The 20792-nt window shown below is 41.9% G+C and overlaps 1 protein-coding gene across 1 annotated transcript in view; it reads right to left on the minus strand.

The window, feature by feature from the left end:
* Positions 1 to 20009, minus strand: part of LOC149822563 (SH2 domain-containing protein A-like) — a 37146-nt gene extending 17137 nt beyond the window's left edge. The window contains exons 1-2 of the mRNA XM_089980304.1: positions 19638 to 20009; positions 19310 to 19486 (exon numbers count right to left, since the gene is read on the minus strand). Of these exons, the coding sequence (XP_089836430.1) occupies positions 19310 to 19486; positions 19638 to 20009 (549 nt within the window). The remainder of the gene's footprint in view (positions 1 to 19309; positions 19487 to 19637) is intronic.
* Positions 20010 to 20792: the final 783 nt, after the last annotated feature.

Here is a 20792-nt window from a genome sequence, read left to right on the forward strand (position 1 = left end):
AGGAAGAGAAGTATTTGGCAAAGACACATGTGCATTTCCAATGTGAGTGATTTTGTGATGGGTGCCGTCACCTGTAACTACAGAACCTCTTGCTAAGTATGGAGAAACACTAGATAGTTTACCTGCATCATCAGTCACATGAGCGGCAGCACCGGAGTCCACATACCAGACACCATCATTGTTTTGCTTGAGATTCAGATTAGAAATCGCCGTCATTAAGAGTTGTTGAGCATCAGGTGTGAAGGAGGAGGAAGACGATCTAGGAATGGCAGAGGGGTTTGGCCTGTGATCACGTCGACCTCCCTTAGATTTGTTCTGAGGATTGTGCCAACATTCAGATTTAACATGTCCTCTCTTGTTGCAATAAAAACATGTAGGGATGCGCTTCGGCAAGTTAACATGAGTGCTGCCCTGAGGAGTAGGGAGAATACCCTTTCCTTGTCCAGATGTATGACCCAAGATGTGTGCACGCTGCCCTGACGTACCATGTGTAGAGGTGACTAAAATACTAGCCGAAGTAGGAATAGAAGCATCATGCCTGTGAACTCTACTAGCCTCATGCTGAATCAGTTTTGCCTTTAAGTCTTCAAAAGAGGGTAAGACAGGGAGAACCTCTAGGGCAGTGCAAAATATATCAAACTCTGACCCTAGACCACTAAGGGCCTGCTGGACTTTATCCTTGTCTGAAATAGGATGACCTATAACAGCAAGTTGATCGCTTACATTTTTAATTTCATAAAGATACTCAAGTACAGATCTAGAGCCTCTATTGATACTTTGAAATTGACGCTTCAATTGAAGATATCTAGCTTCTGAAACTTGAGAGTATGTCTTTGCAAGTGTATTCCATAGTTGGAAAGCCGAGATATCATCATCAATGCCTGCAAGTACTTCTTCAGAGAGAGTAGAAGTAATATAAGCCACTAAAGCCTGGTCATGTGCCATCCATACAGCATATGCTGGGTTAGGGATATTATCTGTAGCGGTCCCTGAACTGGTAGCCTCCTTTGTTTCACCCAAGATGAATTCAGGCGGGACTAGGGTGGAGCCATCAATGTGACCATACAGACAATGGCTCTTAATGAAAGGGACTATCTGACGTTTCCACGTCAAATAGTTGGAATGGGTTAACTTTTGGGAAATGAGTTGGGAAAGAAAACTCGAAGAGAGGGTAGACATTATGATGCTGATATAATATTGCCCTTAAAAAAAAAAAATACTCGGCTAAAAAAAAATGAGAAGTTCAATACTCAGCAGACGTGGACAGGCAAGGATGCTCGACTGCTAATGCTCAACTGGAGTGAGATAATCAATGCTCAGCAGTCATTGACAGGTAAAAATACTTGACTGCGTGTCCACAGATGCTCGGTGGAACGAGGTTTGATCGTGATGTTGCTCGGTGAAATGAGATCTGATTGGCAGCTGCAAAGAAGAAAAACCAGCGAACCAGCGAGGTCTGATTGACAGGCGTGAAGACTATCTGATCGTGATCAGTCGTGGCTCGGTGGAGTGAGGTTTAATCGTGATCAATCGTGGCTGAGAGGCTGAAGAATGCTCGCTCGATCGCAACAGGCGTGAAGACTCGCTGCTCGATCGCGACAGGCGTGAAGGCTCGCTTGATCCTGCAGAATACTCGTTCGATCGTGAAGAGGACTTGCTCTATCGTGACAGGCGTGAATACAGGGAAAAGATCGATCACGGATGCTCTGATACCATGTTAGAATCTGCACCTTCAAGCCTTGGAGATCTGCCTTCAACCTGAAAATACAAATTAGGGAGAAGAGAAGAGAGAAGAGGGAGAGAGAAAGAGAAAAAGGATGCTGAATGGGAAAATAGGGTACGTGATATCGATACCCTCTTTGCTGTATGTATTTATAATAAAACAACACAGAAATTACAAGTATGCCACATTCGTTTGGATCTGTTCGGATATGGATCCTGAAATCGGATCCATATCCAATACAGATATAAATCTAACAATAAGATTGTCCTTCTCCCTATCAAGGAGACCGATTTTCCTACCGTGGATAAGCCTGAGCGGGTTCCTAGGCTCACGGGCCTCTCGTACTGGCCTTTCTTGAACCATTGTCAGGAAGATGGCTATTGTTATGCCCTGGTGGCAAAGCCGTTGATGAGCTCGTCTGAGACCATTCCTGCGGACGTTGCCCCTCTTATAGAGGAGTTTCGCGACATTATGCCAGATGACCTGCCTGATGGATTACCTTCGACGAGGGTAGTCCAACACGCCATTGATTTTGTGCCGGGATCGAGTCTCCCCGACCTACCTGCCTATCGCATGAACCCTTCCGAGGATGCTGAGTTATTGAGGCAGGTTGAGGAGTTACTGAAAAAGGGTTTTATTCGCGAGAGTGTTAGCCCTTGTGCAGTACCCGCCCTGCTCACTCCTAAGAAACATGGGTCCATGCGTATGTGTGTTGATAGTCGTGCGATCAATCGCATCATGGTCAAATACCGTTTTCCCATCCCCCGTTTGGATGATATGTTTGATATGTTATATGGTGCCTCCATTTTCTCCAAAATCGATTTAAAAAGCGGGTACCACCAGATTCGTATACGGGAGGGGGATGAGTGAAAAACAGCATTCAAGACATGTGATGGGTTGTATGAGTGGTTAGTCATGCCGTTTGGGTTATCCAATGCCCCAAGTACTTTCATGAACATGATGACCCAAGTGTTGCGTCCGTGTATAGGAAAGTTTGCCATTGTCTATTTTGATGATATTTTGATTTATAGTTCGTCTTTGTCTGATCACTTGAGTCACCTGCGTCAGGTCTTAGAAATTTTGAGGAGAGAGAACATGTATGTCAATGCAAAAAAGTGTGAGTTTATGACGTCTAGTGTCGTGTTCTTAGGTTTTATTGTGTCATCTGATGGAGTTAAGGCAGATCCCGCAAAAAGTTCGTGCGATTGTCGATTGGCCTACCCCAAAGACTATAGGAGAGATCCTCAGTTTTCATGGGTTAGATACTTTTTACCGACGTTTCGTGAGAAACTTTAGCACCCTCATGGCCCCCATCACAGAGTGCCTAAAGGGTACTGGTTTCTATTAAAATAAGTCGACCTCTTAATGCTTTTCTTATTAAAGTTTTACTTAAGTCTGTTTTTGGTATTCTCCAAATAATGAGGGACCCATATGTAATTTCTTTCTTATGGCTGATCTCTATTTAAACAAGTAGAGATTAGACCTAATATGAAAAAATAAGACGTCCTTCTCTATCTTCTTTTCTTTTCTACATGGTATCAAAGACATCGACCTTTGGGGCCGTGACTTCTGGATCTGTGACAAAGCGTGCGTGAAGGGTACCATATCGCGTGAAGAGGCGTGACTTTAGGGTCTGCACAAAAGCTTGCGTGAAAGGTACCAGATCGCGTGAAGGGGACCATACCTAAGGTGTGTTCAAAAAAAAATTTGGGGGGGAATCAAGTGGTATAGATCTGATAACAGATCTGCAGTCTGACAAAAGTCAAGACTCACTGTAATCAGATCTAAATGTCGAGGTGAAAGTATGGGGTTCGGTCGACCAAATCTGGTGGATACAGGTATTGTGCAGTAATGGTGTAGTGAAGTGGGTGACGATTTTGGTGCATCTATGTTTTTTTTTGTCGTGGGTGTGGGTGACGACCAGATTTGTCGTGACTCAGTTTGTTTGTTTTGCTGTTGTTGTCGTGATCGTAGACCCAAATATTCCTTTGGATCTAATCGTTAGTTCAGGCTGCTGTGAAGATTAAAACTCTATATTGTCATTTTATTTTGGAGTTGTGAAGCTTATATCGTCGTTTTGTTTTGGATCTGCATATTCTTTTAGCTCTGATCGTTTGTTCCGACTGCTGTGAAGATTGAAATTCTATATAGCCAAAAAAATTTTTTGGCTGTCTGAAAAAAAAAAGGGGAACTCTTATAGTCGTAGATCTGCATATTTCTTTGGATCTGATTGTATGTTCAGATCTGCCCACAGATCTAGGTGTTGTGGTGAAGGCAAATCACTATAGTGGATTGGGTCATTATGGAGCAGGCCTGTTACTAACTGTGACAAGTTTTTTTTTTTTTGTGCACGTGGACATCTACTGCAACAGTGTCAGTGGTTGTGGCTCCTTAGCTCGTGTTATTCATTATGGGTGATGCTCCAAAATCTGATTATAAAACTGAAGCTATTGGAGAATATAAAGCCCTTGCCAATCTCTTCTCCTATGGTTCTTCTGTGAAATTAAATGAAACTAACTATGCAAGGTGGTCCAGGACTTTTATGATGTCTGTGTCTAGACATCGTAGAAAGCATATTCTATTGGAATCTGAACCTAATGATAAAACAGGAAAATATAATACTTGGGATGAAGATAATGACATTGTTATGTCATGGATCATGAATAGCATTGAATCTCATATTGCAGATGGCTTAATTTATTACAATACGGCTAAACAGATGTGGGACACCCTTCGAGATACATACTCTCAAGAGACCAACGTGAGTCGTATTCTATAAATTGAACAGGAAATATATAATCTACAACAAGGTGATCAATCATTGGCCAAGTACTATGCCTCCGTTAAGGCAGCCTTTGAAAGATTGAATGCTCATAGGCCTCTGTGCTGCTCAAAACAGAAGGATCATCAAGAACAAACTATGGTTGCTCGGTTCCTCATAGGTCTATCATCAGAGTTCTCAGTTGCAAAAGTTCAAATGTTGACCGGGTCAGATGTTCCTACTCTTGCTGATGCATATAATCGATTGAGTAGACTTGCCATTTCTCTTCCACAATCTCAACCAGCATCTCAGTCATCTGTTTTAGCTGTTTCATCTAGTTATGGACGAAGAAATATTATGCATGTTAGAGGCAGAGGTCGTGGAAGAGGTATGGGAGGTAGAGGCAAACTCCAATGTACCTATTATGGAAAATCAGGTCATTTAGAAGATCGTTGCTGGGATAAACATGGACGGCCTGCATTCTCTCCATTGAAGCCTAATGTTCCAAAAGCTAATGTTACAAAACTAGAGGCAGAGCATGAAACAAATTCTCCTAGTGAATCTATCACTCTTAGCCGTGTAGAATATGAGGAGTTGGTCTCTCATCGTCCTTCAAGTTCCTCTTCTCATGTTGCTGGTGTGGCCTACTCTCCTGGGGATCATCTTTCTCCTAATGATAGTAAGTGGATTGTTGACTCTGGTGCATCTAGACATCTATGTGGAAAATCTAAAAAAAATTCAGATCTAAAGGCTATTACTGCACATCAAGGAGTCTCATTAGCTGATGGTAGTTCCTCCCTGGTAATTGGTCAAGGAAATATCTCTATATCCTCTTCTTTGCAGTTCAAAAATGTCCTTCATGCTCCTTCATTTCCTCAAAGTTTATTATCAGTGAGTTGCCTTACAAAAGAGCTAAATTGTAGAGTGATATTTGATCATGTGTGCTGTCATTTTCAGGATTTGCTGACAGGGAAGAAGATTGGTGGAGGCTATGAAGAAAATGGAGTCTACTATCTACATTATCCTGTGGGAAATATTTATGCTACAGTTGATTCTTCCTCGAGTCCTGTTCAGTGGCATTGTCGTTTCGAACATCCTTCATTGTCGAAGCTTCGTCGTGTCATTCCTTAAATTCCGTCTACTACATCATTCCAGTGTGAAGCATGTCAGTTGGGCAAGCATCATCGGAGTTCGTTTCTTTCTAGTCAGAGTCAGTCCAGTCATAAGGTCTTTGAACTTCTACATGCAGATGTATGGGGTCCTAGTAAGATTCCTACCAGGACCCAATGTCGTTATTACCTTGTTATTGTTGATGATTATTCTAAGTTGTCTTGGGTGTTCTTAATAAAAGAAAGATCTGAAGTTCCTAGTATCCTCAAATCATTAGTTATTGAAATAAAAACTCAGTTTGAATCTGTTGTCAAGATTATTTGCACTGATAATGCTCTTGAGTTTAAAACCAAAACACTATTGCAATTTTATCGAGACCATGGAATTCAACCCCAAACCTCTTGTGCCTACACTTCCCAACAAAATGGGGGTGGCTGAGCGAAAACACAGGCACCTCCTTGATGTAGCCCGCACCCTTATGATTCAATCCAATGTTCCTGCTTCATTTTGGGGTGATGCAGTTATCACAGCCTGTTATTTAATCAACCGCATGCCTTCATCATCCGTGGAAGACCAAATTCCTTTGCAAATCATGTATCCTAATGTATCTCTTTTCTCTCTTTCTCCCAAGGTATTTGGGTGCGTTTGTTTTGTGCACAGACTCGAACCTGATCGTGATAAATTAGCCACTCAAGCCACTAAGTGTATGTTTATAGGCTATCCAAAGAATCAAAAGGGGTATCGATGTTATGAACCGATTTCTCGTCAAGAGTATGTCAGTGCGGATGTATCCTTCTTGGAGTCTATTCCATATTATTCCAGTACTGGGGCTCAGTTGCAAACTGATCAAGATAACTCCTTTCCTCTTCCTATTCCTCCTTTTCCGTTGGAGTCGGTGCCCCCATTACTGAGTCCTACTCCACCTTCAACTCCACCTCCCTCTCGTTTTCACAATCCTCCATTAGTGTATGCGCATAGAGCTCCACCTCCTCCAGTGCCTCCATCCGCTTCTTCTCCTGAGGTAAGTATTCCTGATAGCAATGACATTCATGTTGATGATAACAGGCCAATAGCTCTACGAAAGGGGACACGACAATGTACCTTATATCGTATGTTTCAGTTTGTGTCAGATGCCAGAATTGGTAATCAGTTGAAAGCTTTTATCTCAGCCTTATCTGCTGAAACTATTCCTCTGAGTTATCAAACAACCATTCTCGATAGTAAGTGGAAGCAGGCTATGCAAGATGAAATGGATGCTTTACTATCTCAACAGACATGGGATCTTGTTGATCCTCCAGAGGATGCGGACATCGTTGGATGTAAATGGGTATATACCATTAAGTACAACTCAGATGGTTCAATTGAAAGATATAAGGCCAGGTTAGTAGTGAAAGGTTATACTCAAACATATGGTGTTGATTTCTTTGAGACTTTCTCTCCTATCGCGCGGATGGGCACCATCCGTCTTGTTCTCTCGGTAGTTGTTCACCATGGATGGAGTTTGTGTCAACTAGATGTGAAAAATGCATTCCTGTATGGGGATCTGTCTGAGACAATATACTGTTAGAATGGCCCACTCGATCTTGCTGGAACGTGAGAATGAGGCGTGAGAGAGAGAGAGAGCTGCGGCAGCAAAAGGGGACTTCAATAATGAAGTCGTGCCCTACTTTATGTTTATATATACATATACAAAACAGTAACTGGGTTGGACCAAGTATTTGGATCCATACCCAGACATAAACTTACAAGTTACATTGGAGAACCCGACCCATACTGGAAAACCTGATCCAGTTTATGATACAGTCTTAATACCCTCCCTCAAGTTGTGCATGGTCCTGTACCATGGACAACTTGCCTTTGAGATACCAAAACCGCGCACTCGTAAGTCCTTTGGTAAGTAGATCAGCAACTTGATCTTCTGTTGGTACATAGACTGGAATAACTTCTTTGTCCTCTACCTTCTGTCGGACAAAGTGTTGATCGATCTCTATGTGTTTCGTTCGACCATGATGGATAGGATTGAAAGCAATTTGAATGGCACTTTGATTATCGCAAAACAGATTCGCAACCTTCACTTTTTCTCCTATCTCTGTTAATAAATGTCTTAACCATGTAACTTCGGCAGTGGCAGAGGCCATGGATCGGTACTCAGCTTCTGTACTTGAACGCGCAACAGCACGTTGCTTCTGACTACTCCATGCTATTAAGTTTTCATCAACATACACAATACCCAGAGACTGACTTTCTATCGTCTGGATCTCCTGCCCAATCTGCATCTGCATACACTTCTAGTGGTCTATGTTCTCCTTTTGCCTTTGATTGACGATAAACAAGCCCATCTCCAAGAGTACCCTTCAAGTACCGAAGAATTCTTTTAACTGCATTCATGTGTTCTGTACGTGGATCGTGCATGAACTGAGAGACTTGATTCACTGCATATACAATATCCGGCCTCGTAAAAGTAAGATATTGAAGCATCCCAACTAAGCGACGATAATATTTCGGGTCCTCATAGATCTCCCCATCTTGAGCACTGAGTTTATGGTTTAACACGCTAGGAGTATTCAATGGCTTGCAGTTCTTCATTCTTGACTTTTCCAGAAGATCCAGAGCGTACTTGTGTTGGGTCAACAAGAGGCTAGTATTTTGTCGATCCACTTCAACCCCCAAGAAATATCGTAGGACACCCAGGTCCTTCATCTTGAACTTCTGATTCAATAGGATCTTTGTAGCCTCTATATGCTTGCAAGAACTTCCTGTAATAATAATGTCATCTACATATATGAGAAGTAAGGTGTTGACCTGATGTTCTCGAAAAATGAACAATGAATGATCAAGTTGAGAACGGACAAATCCAAATCGCTGTACTTCAATGGAGAAACTGTCAAACCATGACCGAGATGCTTGTTTTAGTCCATAAATGGCTCGTCGCAATCTGCAAACATGTGTCTCAGGATTGTTTTCTGTATAACCAAGAGGCTGCTCCATGTAAACTTCCTCCTTCAGATCGCCATGTAAGAATGCATTTTTAACATCAAGTTGACTTAGAGACCATCCATGCTGAACCGCCAAGGATAACACAAGTCGAATGGTTCCCATTTTTACAACTGGACTAAAGGTCTCGTCATAGTCTTCTCCATATGCTTGTGTGAAGCCTTTAGCGACTAGTCTTGCCTTATATCTTTCAATGGATCCGTCAGGTTTGTACTTAATTTTATATACCCACTTAGACCCTACAACATTCTTATCCGGAGGCCTAGGAACTATTGCCCAGGTCCTGCATTCATGCAAGGCTCCCATTTCTTAATTCATAGCATCTGCCCATTTTGATGACAAGGAGGCTTGGGAGAAATCGATGGGTTCTTCTTGTTTTTCAACCTGTGCAACGAATAACTGCATTTCTGTGGAAAAATTCTCATAGCTTACCCATCTTTCAATAGGGTGTCTGATCCTTTCCGAACGTCTGACATGCTCAGTTATGTGGGGTGTGTCCCTTCTTCTGACATACACTGCCCCTTTGAATCTTCTGCCATCTGGACGAGCAGTACCTGATGTCAAGGTTTCTTCTGCGATGGGAGGCACAGTAGTTCCCTTAGCAACTGTCAACACGTTCCCACTAGGTTGTGCATTGGTTTCCATGGGCTCACACTCATCTATTACTGTGTGACATGGAGCAGAGTTATCCATTTCTAGCTGATCAAATAATTCATTCGCTAGCCACGGCTGATAGCTTTCTTCCTCCTTAGTAACCCTTGCTTCTTTGTTCGAGATCTGAACATTGTTCTCATCAAAGACAACGTTTCGTGAGATTTTAATGCGTCGAGTGTCTGGATCATAGCATCGATATCCTTTATACTCTTCAGCGTACCCAACAAACCTGCATCTACAAGCTTTATCCTGAAATTTATTACGTTGGGAACTGTCAATGTGAACATAGCATACACATCCAAACACTCGTAGTTGACTGTATTGAGGTTGGGTACCAAACAACACGAAATAAGGAGTCAAATTATTCAACATTTACATAAACCGCAGAGTGGAAAGCTTCTGTCCAAAGACTTAAAGGAATATGAGTGTCATGCAGCATACTTAGGGCACTTTCAACAATATGACGATGTTTTCTTTCCGCGACCCCATTTTGTTGTGGTGTGTGTGGGCAAGATATTCTACGCCTTATCCCGTTGTTTTGAAGAAATTCAGTAAATTCCTTTGATAGATACTCTCCCCCTCCGTCACACTGGAATTGTTGAATACTTGTCGAGAATTGATTGACAACAAGAGCATGAAATAAACGAAAGAATTTGAATACCTCAGACTTGTATTTCATAAAATAAATCCAAGTATATCTGGAAAAACTATCAATGAATGTGACATAGTAGCGACTACCAGACAAAGAGGGTTGTGGAGCAGGTCCCCAAACATCAGAATGAATAAGTTCAAAAGAAAAGGAAGCTCTTTCATTTATTGAATTGAAGGGAAGTACATGACTCTTACACAACTGACAACTAGAACAAAGAAAACCATCAACCTTATTATGCGGACTTGATCTTGAAATAAGTCCACTTGACACAAGTTTCTCAAGAGAAGAATTATTACAATGACCCAAACGACAATGCCAAATATTTGGCTTATTGTACGAAGACAAACTCAAACAATCCTTAGATGAATCTAATTTGAATGGTTGACCAATTGACGATTTCGATCCAGCTCTGCGAACAAGTGAAGAAGTCTCTTTGAGGATATACATATTTCCCTTTCGCTCTCCCTCAACGAGCGTCTTCTTCGTGAGTGGATCCTTGACACAGACAGAAGGAGTAAATTTGACGCAAGAATGAATGTCATCAACCAATTTAGAAACATAAATGATATTTTTGACAATATTAGGGGAATGAAAAACATTGGACAATTTTAGGGAACCATCGGAAAGAGGAATATTCACATTTCCAGTGTAAGTTATTGGATGGAGAGCTCCATCTCCAGTTTTAATACTTGCATTTCCATGATAAGGGATAGGTTTCAAAATCTTACCAATATCACCTGTCACGTGGGCTGCAGCTCCAGAATCAATATACCAAGTTCCCTGATCACCCTGTTTGAAATTCAATCCTGACAAAGCTGATATTAAAAGACTCTTGACATTGTCTTCATCCCATTGAGTTCCTCCAGCTTTTCCCTTGCTTGACGATCCTGTGCCATTCATTTTCCCTTTGTTTTGCGGGTTGTGCCAACAATTTGCTTTGATATGTCCCTTTTTGTTGCACAAATAGCAAGTTGGAACATTTTTGAAATTGTGATTTCCCGAAAAACTACCTGACGGCATGCTAGGCGTGGGCAATAATCAACGCCCCCCTTGATTATTTCTTATCTGTCCATGTCCTCCTCGAAAGTGGCCACGTCCTCTTCCTGAATTTGTCCCTGTAAACAATACTTCTTGGCTTCCTGAATTGTTGCCTACATCTTCTCCTTTAATGGAAATTTCATATTGTAGTAATTTTGCCCGAAGATCCTCAAAGTTAGGAAGTGAAGGAAGACACAAGAGAGATGTTACCAACATATGATAATCTGATCCAAGCCCGTTTAGCGCTTGTTGAACTTTGTCCTTATCAGAAATCACACAGCCCACCATAGCCAATTGATCTGTGATGATCTTCACCTTGTTCATATACTCTGTAACAGTCATGCTTTCTTTCTTTAGGAGTTGAAACTCCCTCTTCAAGTGCATAATTCTTGCCTCTGAGATTTGAGAATAGGTCTTCGCAAGTTGTTCCCACAACTCCATTGTTGAGCACTCATCTGGAATACCTACAAGAACCTCTCGCGAAAGAGTAGAGGTAATGTAGGCTACAACAGCTTGATCTCGTTTTCTCCAAGTGGTGAATTCAAGATTTCGAATCAACTTGTTAGAAGTCTCTCCCTTATCGTCCACAATTTCCTGCACAATAAATTCTGATGGTGCAGAGATCGTTCCATCTAGGTGTCCATAGAGATCGAGGCTCTTAATGAAAGGCAGTATTTGCCTCTTCCAGGTTAAATAGTTATTGTTATTCAGTTTGTCTGAGATAAGTTGTCCTAGAAAACTAGATGGCAGGGTAACAGAATCCATGAAAACTGAACTATAAAGTTGCTGACTGCTGACAAACACTTAAGGAATGACTTTAGATCTGAAATAAATTCAGACCAGATTAAATCAAGAATAAATGAATAGGTATTTTAGACCTTGAAGGAATAACCAGAAATCAAGAATAAAGGAGTGAAATTGGATCGAGAAGAAATAAAAATCAGATTCGCTTCAGATCTGGAGTGAACTCAGATCTAACCGTGACAGATGAAGGAACAGCAGCAACTAAGAAAACAGATCTGATCTTGATTTCAGACTGGAATGAAACAGATGCAACAATCAAAACACAATATATGAACCTAAACAGTTGATGGCTGTTTTCAACTTAATACCAAATCTGATATCAGAACCCACGTTTGGGCAGATTCGGATTTCAGATAGCCTTTGGGTTCGACAGTCTGATCCAAATCAGACGTGATAAACAAAAGGAAGAAAAGATAGATAAAAAAAGGACAGCAGTCACGCAGGGTCCAATCTATGGATAGATTGGAAGAAAACAAACAAAAAGAGGAACGACGACTAAACAGAAGGGAAAAGCTGGATGAAGGCAGAAAGAGGATGCAGACAGAAATAGAAAATAGAAAAGGAGGTAGATTGAAGAACCTGGAAGAAGAAACACCTGGGACGTTGATCTCGCTGGATAGCCCTAGACGGAACAACACCTTCAGTGTCGATCTTGCTAGACATGCCCTTCGGAGTCGATTCACTGTGCAGAAGCCTGCTTTGATACCATGTTAGAATGGCCCACTCGATCTTGCTGGAACGTGAGAATGAGGCGTGAGAGAGAGAGAGAGCTGCGGCAGCAAAAGGGGACTTCAATAATGAAGTCGTGCCCTACTTTATGTTTATATATACATATACAAAACAGTAACTGGGTTGGACCAAGTATTTGGATCCATACCCAGACATAAACTTACAAGTTACATTGGAGAACCCGACCCATACTGGAAAACCCGATCCAGTTTATGATACAGTCTTAATATATACATGCAACAACCTCCTTCGTTCGAGGTTGAGGGGGAGTGTCAGAAGGTGTGCAGATTAAGAAAGGCGATAAATGGGTTGAAGCAAAGTCCTCATGCATGGTTTCAAAAGTTGTTTGATGTGATGTCAAAGTTTGGTTTTGATAGGTTAGCGTCAAACCACTCATTATTTATTAAGAAAACTAACTCAGGCCTAGTCATTATGGTGGTATATGTGGATGACATCATTCTTACAAGAGATAACATGAAAGAGATTGCAGCTACAAAGGCTTATCTTTAAAAACACTTTGTTACCAAAGACCTTGGTCCACTTAGATACTTTCTGGGCATAGAAGTGGCAAGGAGCACTGAGGGAGTAGTTTTGTCTCAACGAAAGTATGTTCTTGAGAATGTTGGGAGCTAAACCAGCAAATATTCCCATGGATCACAAAGTTCATTTATTGGATGAGGGGTCAAAACCCGTCGATGGCAGGAGTTATCGCTCGTTGGTAGGGAAGTTATTGTATGTGACAGTGACTAGACCTGATATTGCTTTGGCTGTAAGCAAGGTTAGCCAATTCATGGACAAACCGACAGAGGTACACTGGAATGCTACCATGATGATACTCAGGTATTTAAAATCTTCCCCTGGAAAAGGGTTATTATTCAAGAAGGGGGATACTCTGGAGGTAGTTGCTTACTCTGATGCTGATTATGCTGGGTCTGTAGAAGATAGAAAATCTACCACAGGATTTTGTGTATTTATGGGAGATAACTTAATCTCTTGGAGAAGCAAGAAGCAAACTGTGGTCGCTAGGTCGAGTGCAGAATCTGAATATAGGGCTATGGCCCAAACTGCAGCTGAATTGATGTGGGTTCGAACTGTGTTGACTGATCTTCAAGTGAAGGTTTCATCCCCTATGGTGATGATGTGTGATAACAAGGCAGCTACATATATAGCAAATAATCTGGTATTTCATAAGAGGACAAAACATATTGAAGTTGACTGCCACTACATAAGAGATATGGTTCAAGCTGGACATATATCTACTAAGCATGTAATCTCTGAGGATCAAGTGGCAGATATTTTTATAAAGCCTCTTGCCAGACCCAGTTTCTCAAAATGTTGCGGCAAGCTGAGCATGATTGATATTTATGCTCCAACTTGAGGGGGAGTGTTAAAATAAGTTGACCTCTTAATGCTTTTCTTATTAAAGTTTTACTTAAGTCTGTTTTTGGTATTCTCCAAATAATGAGGGACCCATATGTAATTTCTTTCTTATGGTTGATCTCTATTTAAACAAGTAGAGATTAGACCTAATATGAAAAAATAAGACGTCCTTCTCTATCTTCTTTTCTTTTCTACAGTTTCCATTAGACGCCGGCTGCTGGAAAAGCCTTTACGATCATCAAAGAAAGGATGACTAGTGCTCCTATCTTAGCTCTCCTCGATTTCAATGCAGTCTTTGAGGTTGAGTGTGATGCCTCTAAAGTGGGAATTGGCGTTGTCCTGAGTCAGAACCACTGACCTGTTGCTTTCTTTAGTGAGAAGTTGTCTCAGGCCAGGTGCCAGTATTCCACTTATGATGTAGAGTTTTATGTTGTGGTACAAGCCCTTCGTCATTGGAGGCATTATCTCATTTATAAGGAGTTTGTCTTGTATACAGATCATGAGGCATTGAAGTACCTGAATAGTCAGAAGAAGCTAAGTGCTCGTCATGCCAAGTGGGTCAGCTTCCTGCAAGAGTACACCTTCACGATTCGTCATCAATCGGGTACTCTAAACAAGGTGGCTGACGCTCTTAGTAGGAAAAACAGCCTTCTGATGACTATGTCAGTGCAGGTTATTGGGTTCGAACAGTGCAAGGAGTTATACCCGACAGACCCTGATTTCCAGCAAGACTGGGAAGGGTGTATTTCCTCAGATCGCACCACCATTTTAATATTCATAATGGTTACCTTTTTCGTGGAAACAAGTTCTGTGTGCCTAATTTTTTCCTAAGGCTTCAGTTGATTTCTGAGTTACATGAGGGAGGGTTAGCTGGGCATTTTGGACATGATAAGACGTTCGCTCTGTTAGATGAACGATACTTTTGGCCCAAAATGCACAAAGACGTTGTCAAGTTCATTCAAGGTTGTCATGTGTGTCAAATGTCTAAGGGTCATCGTCTGAATAGTGGTCTGTATACTCCGTTACCCATCCCTGAGCGACCATGGGAGCATGTATCCATGGACTTTATCGTGGGCCTTCCCAGAACTCCACGTCGTTTTGATTCAATTCTAGTCATTATTGACCGGTTCTCCAAAATGGCTATTTTCATCCCGTGTAAACGAACCACTGACGTCTCATTAGTAGCTTCCTACTACTTCAAGGACGTCGCCTGTTTCCATGGGTTACCCCGCACGATCACCTCTGATCGTGACACGCGCTTTATGAGCTATTTTTGAAAATCGCTATGGGCTTTATTGAAGACCAAGCTTCAGTTCAGTAGTGCATATCACCCTCAAACAGATGGCCAAACCGAAGTTGTCAACCGCACCTTAGGAAACCTGTTACGGAGTCTAGTGGGGGAGAATGTCAAAACTTGGGACTTCGTATTGCCTCAAGCCCAATTTGCATATAACAACTCCATTAACCGATCGACAGGCAAATCCCAGTTCCAAGTGGTTTATGGTCGGTCACCCACCCATGTCGTTGACCTAGCCCCTGTTGATCTCTATTTAAACAAGTAGAGATTAGACCTAATATGAAAAAATAAGACGTCCTTCTCTATCTTCTTTTCTTTTCTATAGTTTCCATTAGACGCCAGCTGCTGGAAAAGCCTTTACGATCATCAAAGAAAGGATGACTAGTGCTCCTATCTTAGCTCTCCTCGATTTCAATGCAGTCTTTGAGGTTGAGTGCGATGCCTCTAAAGTGGGAATTGGCGTTGTCCTGAGTCAGAACCACCGACCTGTTGCTTTCTTTAGTGAGAAGTTGTCTCAAGCCAGGTGCCAGTATTCCACTTATGATGTAGAGTTTTATGCTGTGGTACAAGCCCTTCGTCATTGGAGGCATTATCTCATTTATAAGGAGTTTGTCTTGTACACAGATCATGAGGCATTGAAGTACCTGAATAGTCAGAAGAAGCTAAGTGCTCGTCATGCCAAGTGGGTCAGCTTCCTGCAAGAGTACACCTTCACGATTCGTCATCAATCGGGTACTCTAAACAAGGTGGCTGACGCTCTTAGTAGGAAAAACAGCCTTCTGATGACTATGTCAGTGCAGGTTATTGGGTTCGAACAGTGCAAGGAGTTATACCCGACAGACCCTGATTTCCAGCAAGACTGGGAAGGGTGTATTTCCTCAGATCGCACCATCATTTTAGTATTCATAATGGTTACCTTTTTCGTGGAAACAAGTTCTGTGTGCCTAATTTTTTCCTAAGGCTTCAGTTGATTTCTGAGTTACATGAGGGAGGGTTAGTTGGGCATTTTGGACATGATAAGACGTTCGCTCTGTTAGATGAACGATACTTTTGGCCCAAAATGCACAAAGACGTTGTCAAGTTCATTCAAGGTTGTCATGTGTGTCAAATGTCTAAGGGTCATCGTCTGAATAGTGGTCTGTATACTCCGTTACCCATCCCTGAGCGACCATGGGAGCACGTATCCATGGACTTTATCGTGGGCCTTCCCAGAACTCCACGTCGTTTTGATTCAATTCTAGTCATTATTGACCGGTTCTCCAAAATGGCTATTTTCATCCCGTGTAAACGAACCACTGACGTCTCATTAGTAGCTTCCTACTACTTCAAGGACGTCGCCTGTTTCCATGGGTTACCCCGCACGATCACCTTTGATCGTGACATGCGCTTTATGAGCCATTTTTGAAAATCGCTATGGGCTTTATTGAAGACCAAGCTTCAGTTCAGTAGTGCATATCACCCTCAAACAGATGGCCAAACCGAAGTTGTCAACCGCACCTTAGGAAACCTGTTACGGAGTCTAGTGGGGGAGAATGTCAAAACTTGGGACTTCGTATTGCCTCAAGCCGAATTCGCATATAACAACTCCATTAACCGATCGACAGGCAAATCCCCGTTCCAAGTGGTTTATGGTCGGTCACCCACCCATGTCGTTGACCTAGCCCCTGTGTCTGATATCCCAAACAGGGCCCCAGACGCATTTGATGTCATAGAATATATGTGTGATATCCACAGACAGGTCCGAGCCAAACTTGTTGAAAGCTACGAGGCCTACAAAGCTTTCGTAGATCAAAGTCACCGTGATGTCCAGTTTCAAGTCGGTCAGCTAGTTTGGGTTTACTTGCGTCCAGAGCATTTTCCCGTAGGCACCTATGGCAAGTTGAGTCCTAAGAAGTATGGACCTTTTAAGGTCCTACGGCGATTGGATTTGAATGCCTACCTCCTTGAGCTGACCAACGATTGGCATATTTCGCCTATTTTCAACGTGTCTGATCTATATGCTTACTGTGGAGACAACAAGTCGTCAGAGCCGACTTCTTCCCAACTAGGGGAGAATGATGCAGAGCAGGACCCGATTGGATCCATCGTGCCACCCGATCCACCACAAAGGGCAGACGATCGGACCCACGTGTCCGATCCCATCGCAGGGACGGAGCCACGACGCAGGGATGTACCATTGCGCACCTACTTCAGGCGTGGTCCAGTTCGAACATCACAGAGCCAGCAGCCGATTGAAGCCGACCCGGATTGCGATTTGGATCCAAGGCTGGACCCGTGACCCGGGTCCAGCAACAGTCTTTAAAAACCCTCTCCTAGGGTTTTGTGAGGGGGATTACAGATTTTCTCTGGCAGCAGCCATATTGTTCAGCAATTTCCTTTTCTTTGCCTTTACTCATTGTTTTATTCCTTATTGCATTTGTTTACGTAACTTTGTCATTCAGCCTACTCTCTTTTTGTTTATTGAATCCATTATTGCAAATAAAAGAAAACAGGCCCACTGATTACCAGTGGGTATTCCCCTCCATTTCTGGGCATCGTTCGACCTTAAAAGTTGGGTCATTACAATCAGTCGACTGGTGTCACGCTGCCAGCATCACCACTGCATCATGATCTTAGCTACATAAATTTGTACCTACTCCTCTGCAGCCCCTGTTGTATTGAAAACAATGATAACAAAAGTACCACGGAATTTTATAGCATTTTCACAAGTTGCTAGAGAACATGGTAGCAGCACATATGAGATCAAACAATTCCAGGTACAAAAATCCTACTCTGGGTCAATAATCGATGTACACCTTTAATATTGAGATGTTTTAAATTCTTCAAGATTTTTTCTAGACCTTACAGTACTCCAGGGCACATAGCCTCAAACAACTGTGGTAGTACCTACCCAGGCATGAGGAACTAAACCATGTGTAAAATAACTGTGTTTGTGTATGTATTTTTTTGTTGGGACAATGAAGGTCACAGGAAGTTGCTCTGCATGATTCTTTCCATTATAGTGCACTGTTGTTTGAATGTGAAGCTTCAAAGATTATCCATGTTTGCTTTCTGCCATTTGAAAATAAGGATTTCTTCGTTTTTGTTGCAAGGGGAAGTCTCTCTTGCAACAATGTTATCCGAGTTTCATTGATTTAAAAATAATTGATTGTGGTCAACAATCTTACTTCTTGCATTTAAATAATCAAACCAAATGTGGGAGAAAAAGTGAATGGCGTAGTAGAAGGGGAGGGCAGTGTTAATGAATAATGGACACAAGGGGAAGGGAAGAAACAGGTTCAGCAACTTGGAAGAAGGGGGGGAAACCAAGTTGGGTTTTTTAGATAAATAGAGATGTTAGTAATGTTGATGTGAAAAGATCAATTTAAGACATCAACCTCACTTGGGTTAGTTGAAACAGAGCATATGATATTATTTCATAGTCTTCAGACAGCACCATCTAAGTGGCTTCAACAACTCAAAACTGCCATTGAAAGAATTAATGCAGTTATCCCAAGCACGGTTAGGCATCAGCCAAAAGTCCAACACAGATCATGGAAAGATCCATATTCTTCAAGGAGGGGATCAAAGCCGTCTCCAGAGTGTGCAACAGGATAACTGTAACCACAAGGCGACTGTTCTAGTAACGTGGACTACCAGTATCACAATAGATACGCGTTGCTTGGGAGATTGTCTATAATCTTCCCATGTAAATCACAGACCATGAAAGTCTGCTGGACACCTATCTCGCTGTAACTATGGACAGGCATGTACCTAACATAACATGCCTATGACAAATGAAGCAAGGCTGTAGGCCTCGGTACTCGAATTGGGTAATCTCTAAATTTAGCAAAATAGATACAACAGTTCTTGAAGGCCTTGAATATTGATGACCGGAGCCAAAATCATCAGTTCAACTGATGATTAAATGATATATTGGCAGTTAGAAGATTCCCCTGTTAGATTCCAACAAACATTGAAGAAAATCATAGCAGGACACTGCAAAAGCTAATGATACTAACGACAGAACAAGCAATGTTACCAGATGAAGTAGATTAAGCAAGAACACCCTCGTTCGGAAACGATAGCTATACAACAGGCAAAATCACGGAGATTAAAAAACAAATCAATGGGGGTAGTGCGGAGTACAACATAATATTCTCCGTGGGAAGTAGAGAAACCACCAACCTCACATCCAACATGAACCCATTTCTCAAACGGACATTCGAGTTCACTCGAAACGGATGGCCTTTCAGCCTCATCGAGAGATGTCTCTTTGTCCACCGAAATCATTGGCATGAGAGTGATCTTCTTCTCATCATTGAGCTTAAGAAAAGGGACAGAATCGTTGCCGTCCGAACTAACCTGTACCCACAACCAATTGAATCAAAATCAACAAGCTAGTCGAATACCCAACAAACCAAAAAACCTTGTGATTCATGAGAACCCTGAAAACAAAAACTATATCTGAAATGGAACTCGAGAATCCAAGGATTTTAGAGAGAGAGGGAGGGACCTGGTTGATGATGGAGGCTGGGAATTGGCTGGAATTAAGGAGATAAATCCAAAGGCAGAGCGTGAAGGAACCGTCTTCCTTTCTCGCAGCAGCACCCTCATTCTTGTTCTCGTGATTTCTGGATTTTGAGAGGTCCAAACGGAGATCCTTCAGCTCAAGGTAATCCTCCTCCTCCCTTTCTTCTTCTCCTTCTCCTTGCCTTTCTTCTGGTTCCTCTTGACAGCCTTCCTTCTCCACCTCCTCCTCCTCTTCTTCTTCTTCTTCTTCTTCTTCTTCTTTTTCTTGTCTTCCTTCCTGAGACATTGTCTCCCACTTCTTCTTCCTCTTGCCAACCTCCGGCAAACACGCCTCCGTTGTTTGTCCAGCATACATGTTACCCAAAGTGTTCGGGGTTCACAATGAAATTACCAAATTGGCCTCAACATCTACCAACCGCCTGTCTCATTCTCTCTCCTCAAGGAAATGGATTTGAACAAAACTGTAGACTCCTACTGTTTGGAAGTATAAGTAACTCATGAAGATTCAGGCTTTCACTCTTCTTGATTCCTCATCATGTTTGGAAAACTCTACAACTCATGAATGATCTGAGGGTCAGATTTGCTCAATGAGGCAGATCCTATGAGTCTCAACTAAAGGGTTTGAAACCCACGAGTATAGCAAAACAGGGCCTCAATAGAGAATTGGTGTGCCAATAAACAGACTCTGTTGAATGAGATTGGGGGATAAGATTGTGCTTGTGAGACTTGCACATATGATTTTTTGCTAGATAGTACAATAACATTAATAATAGCATATATTTCTCCATTAGGTTTATGCCATGTAACTGCAACCAACATTTTAAAAATAGTCCTTATAAGCAAACATATTGGATACAAGAAGGATCATGGTCGTTTAAAATCGAAATCCAAATTATAATCAATAGATCATAATCTGAATATGGAACATAGTGAGATTTGATGAAGTAGAGATCAATCTAGATCTGGAACATGCATAGTAATACTGGATCCATTAAAAAAAATGACCGAAACTAAGTTATATTTTCTCTTTAAGGAAATGATAGATTTGATCCAAATACGAACATAGAACTGGCATACAATGTTGACCTCTGTGGAATTGACATAGAGAACACTAGGATTGGATATAATTCGGAATCCA

Source organism: Nuphar pumila, chromosome 11, assembly GCF_984573655.1.
Source record: "Nuphar pumila chromosome 11, dmNupPumi1.hap1.1, whole genome shotgun sequence".
Taxonomy (NCBI): Eukaryota; Viridiplantae; Streptophyta; class Magnoliopsida; order Nymphaeales; family Nymphaeaceae; genus Nuphar; species Nuphar pumila.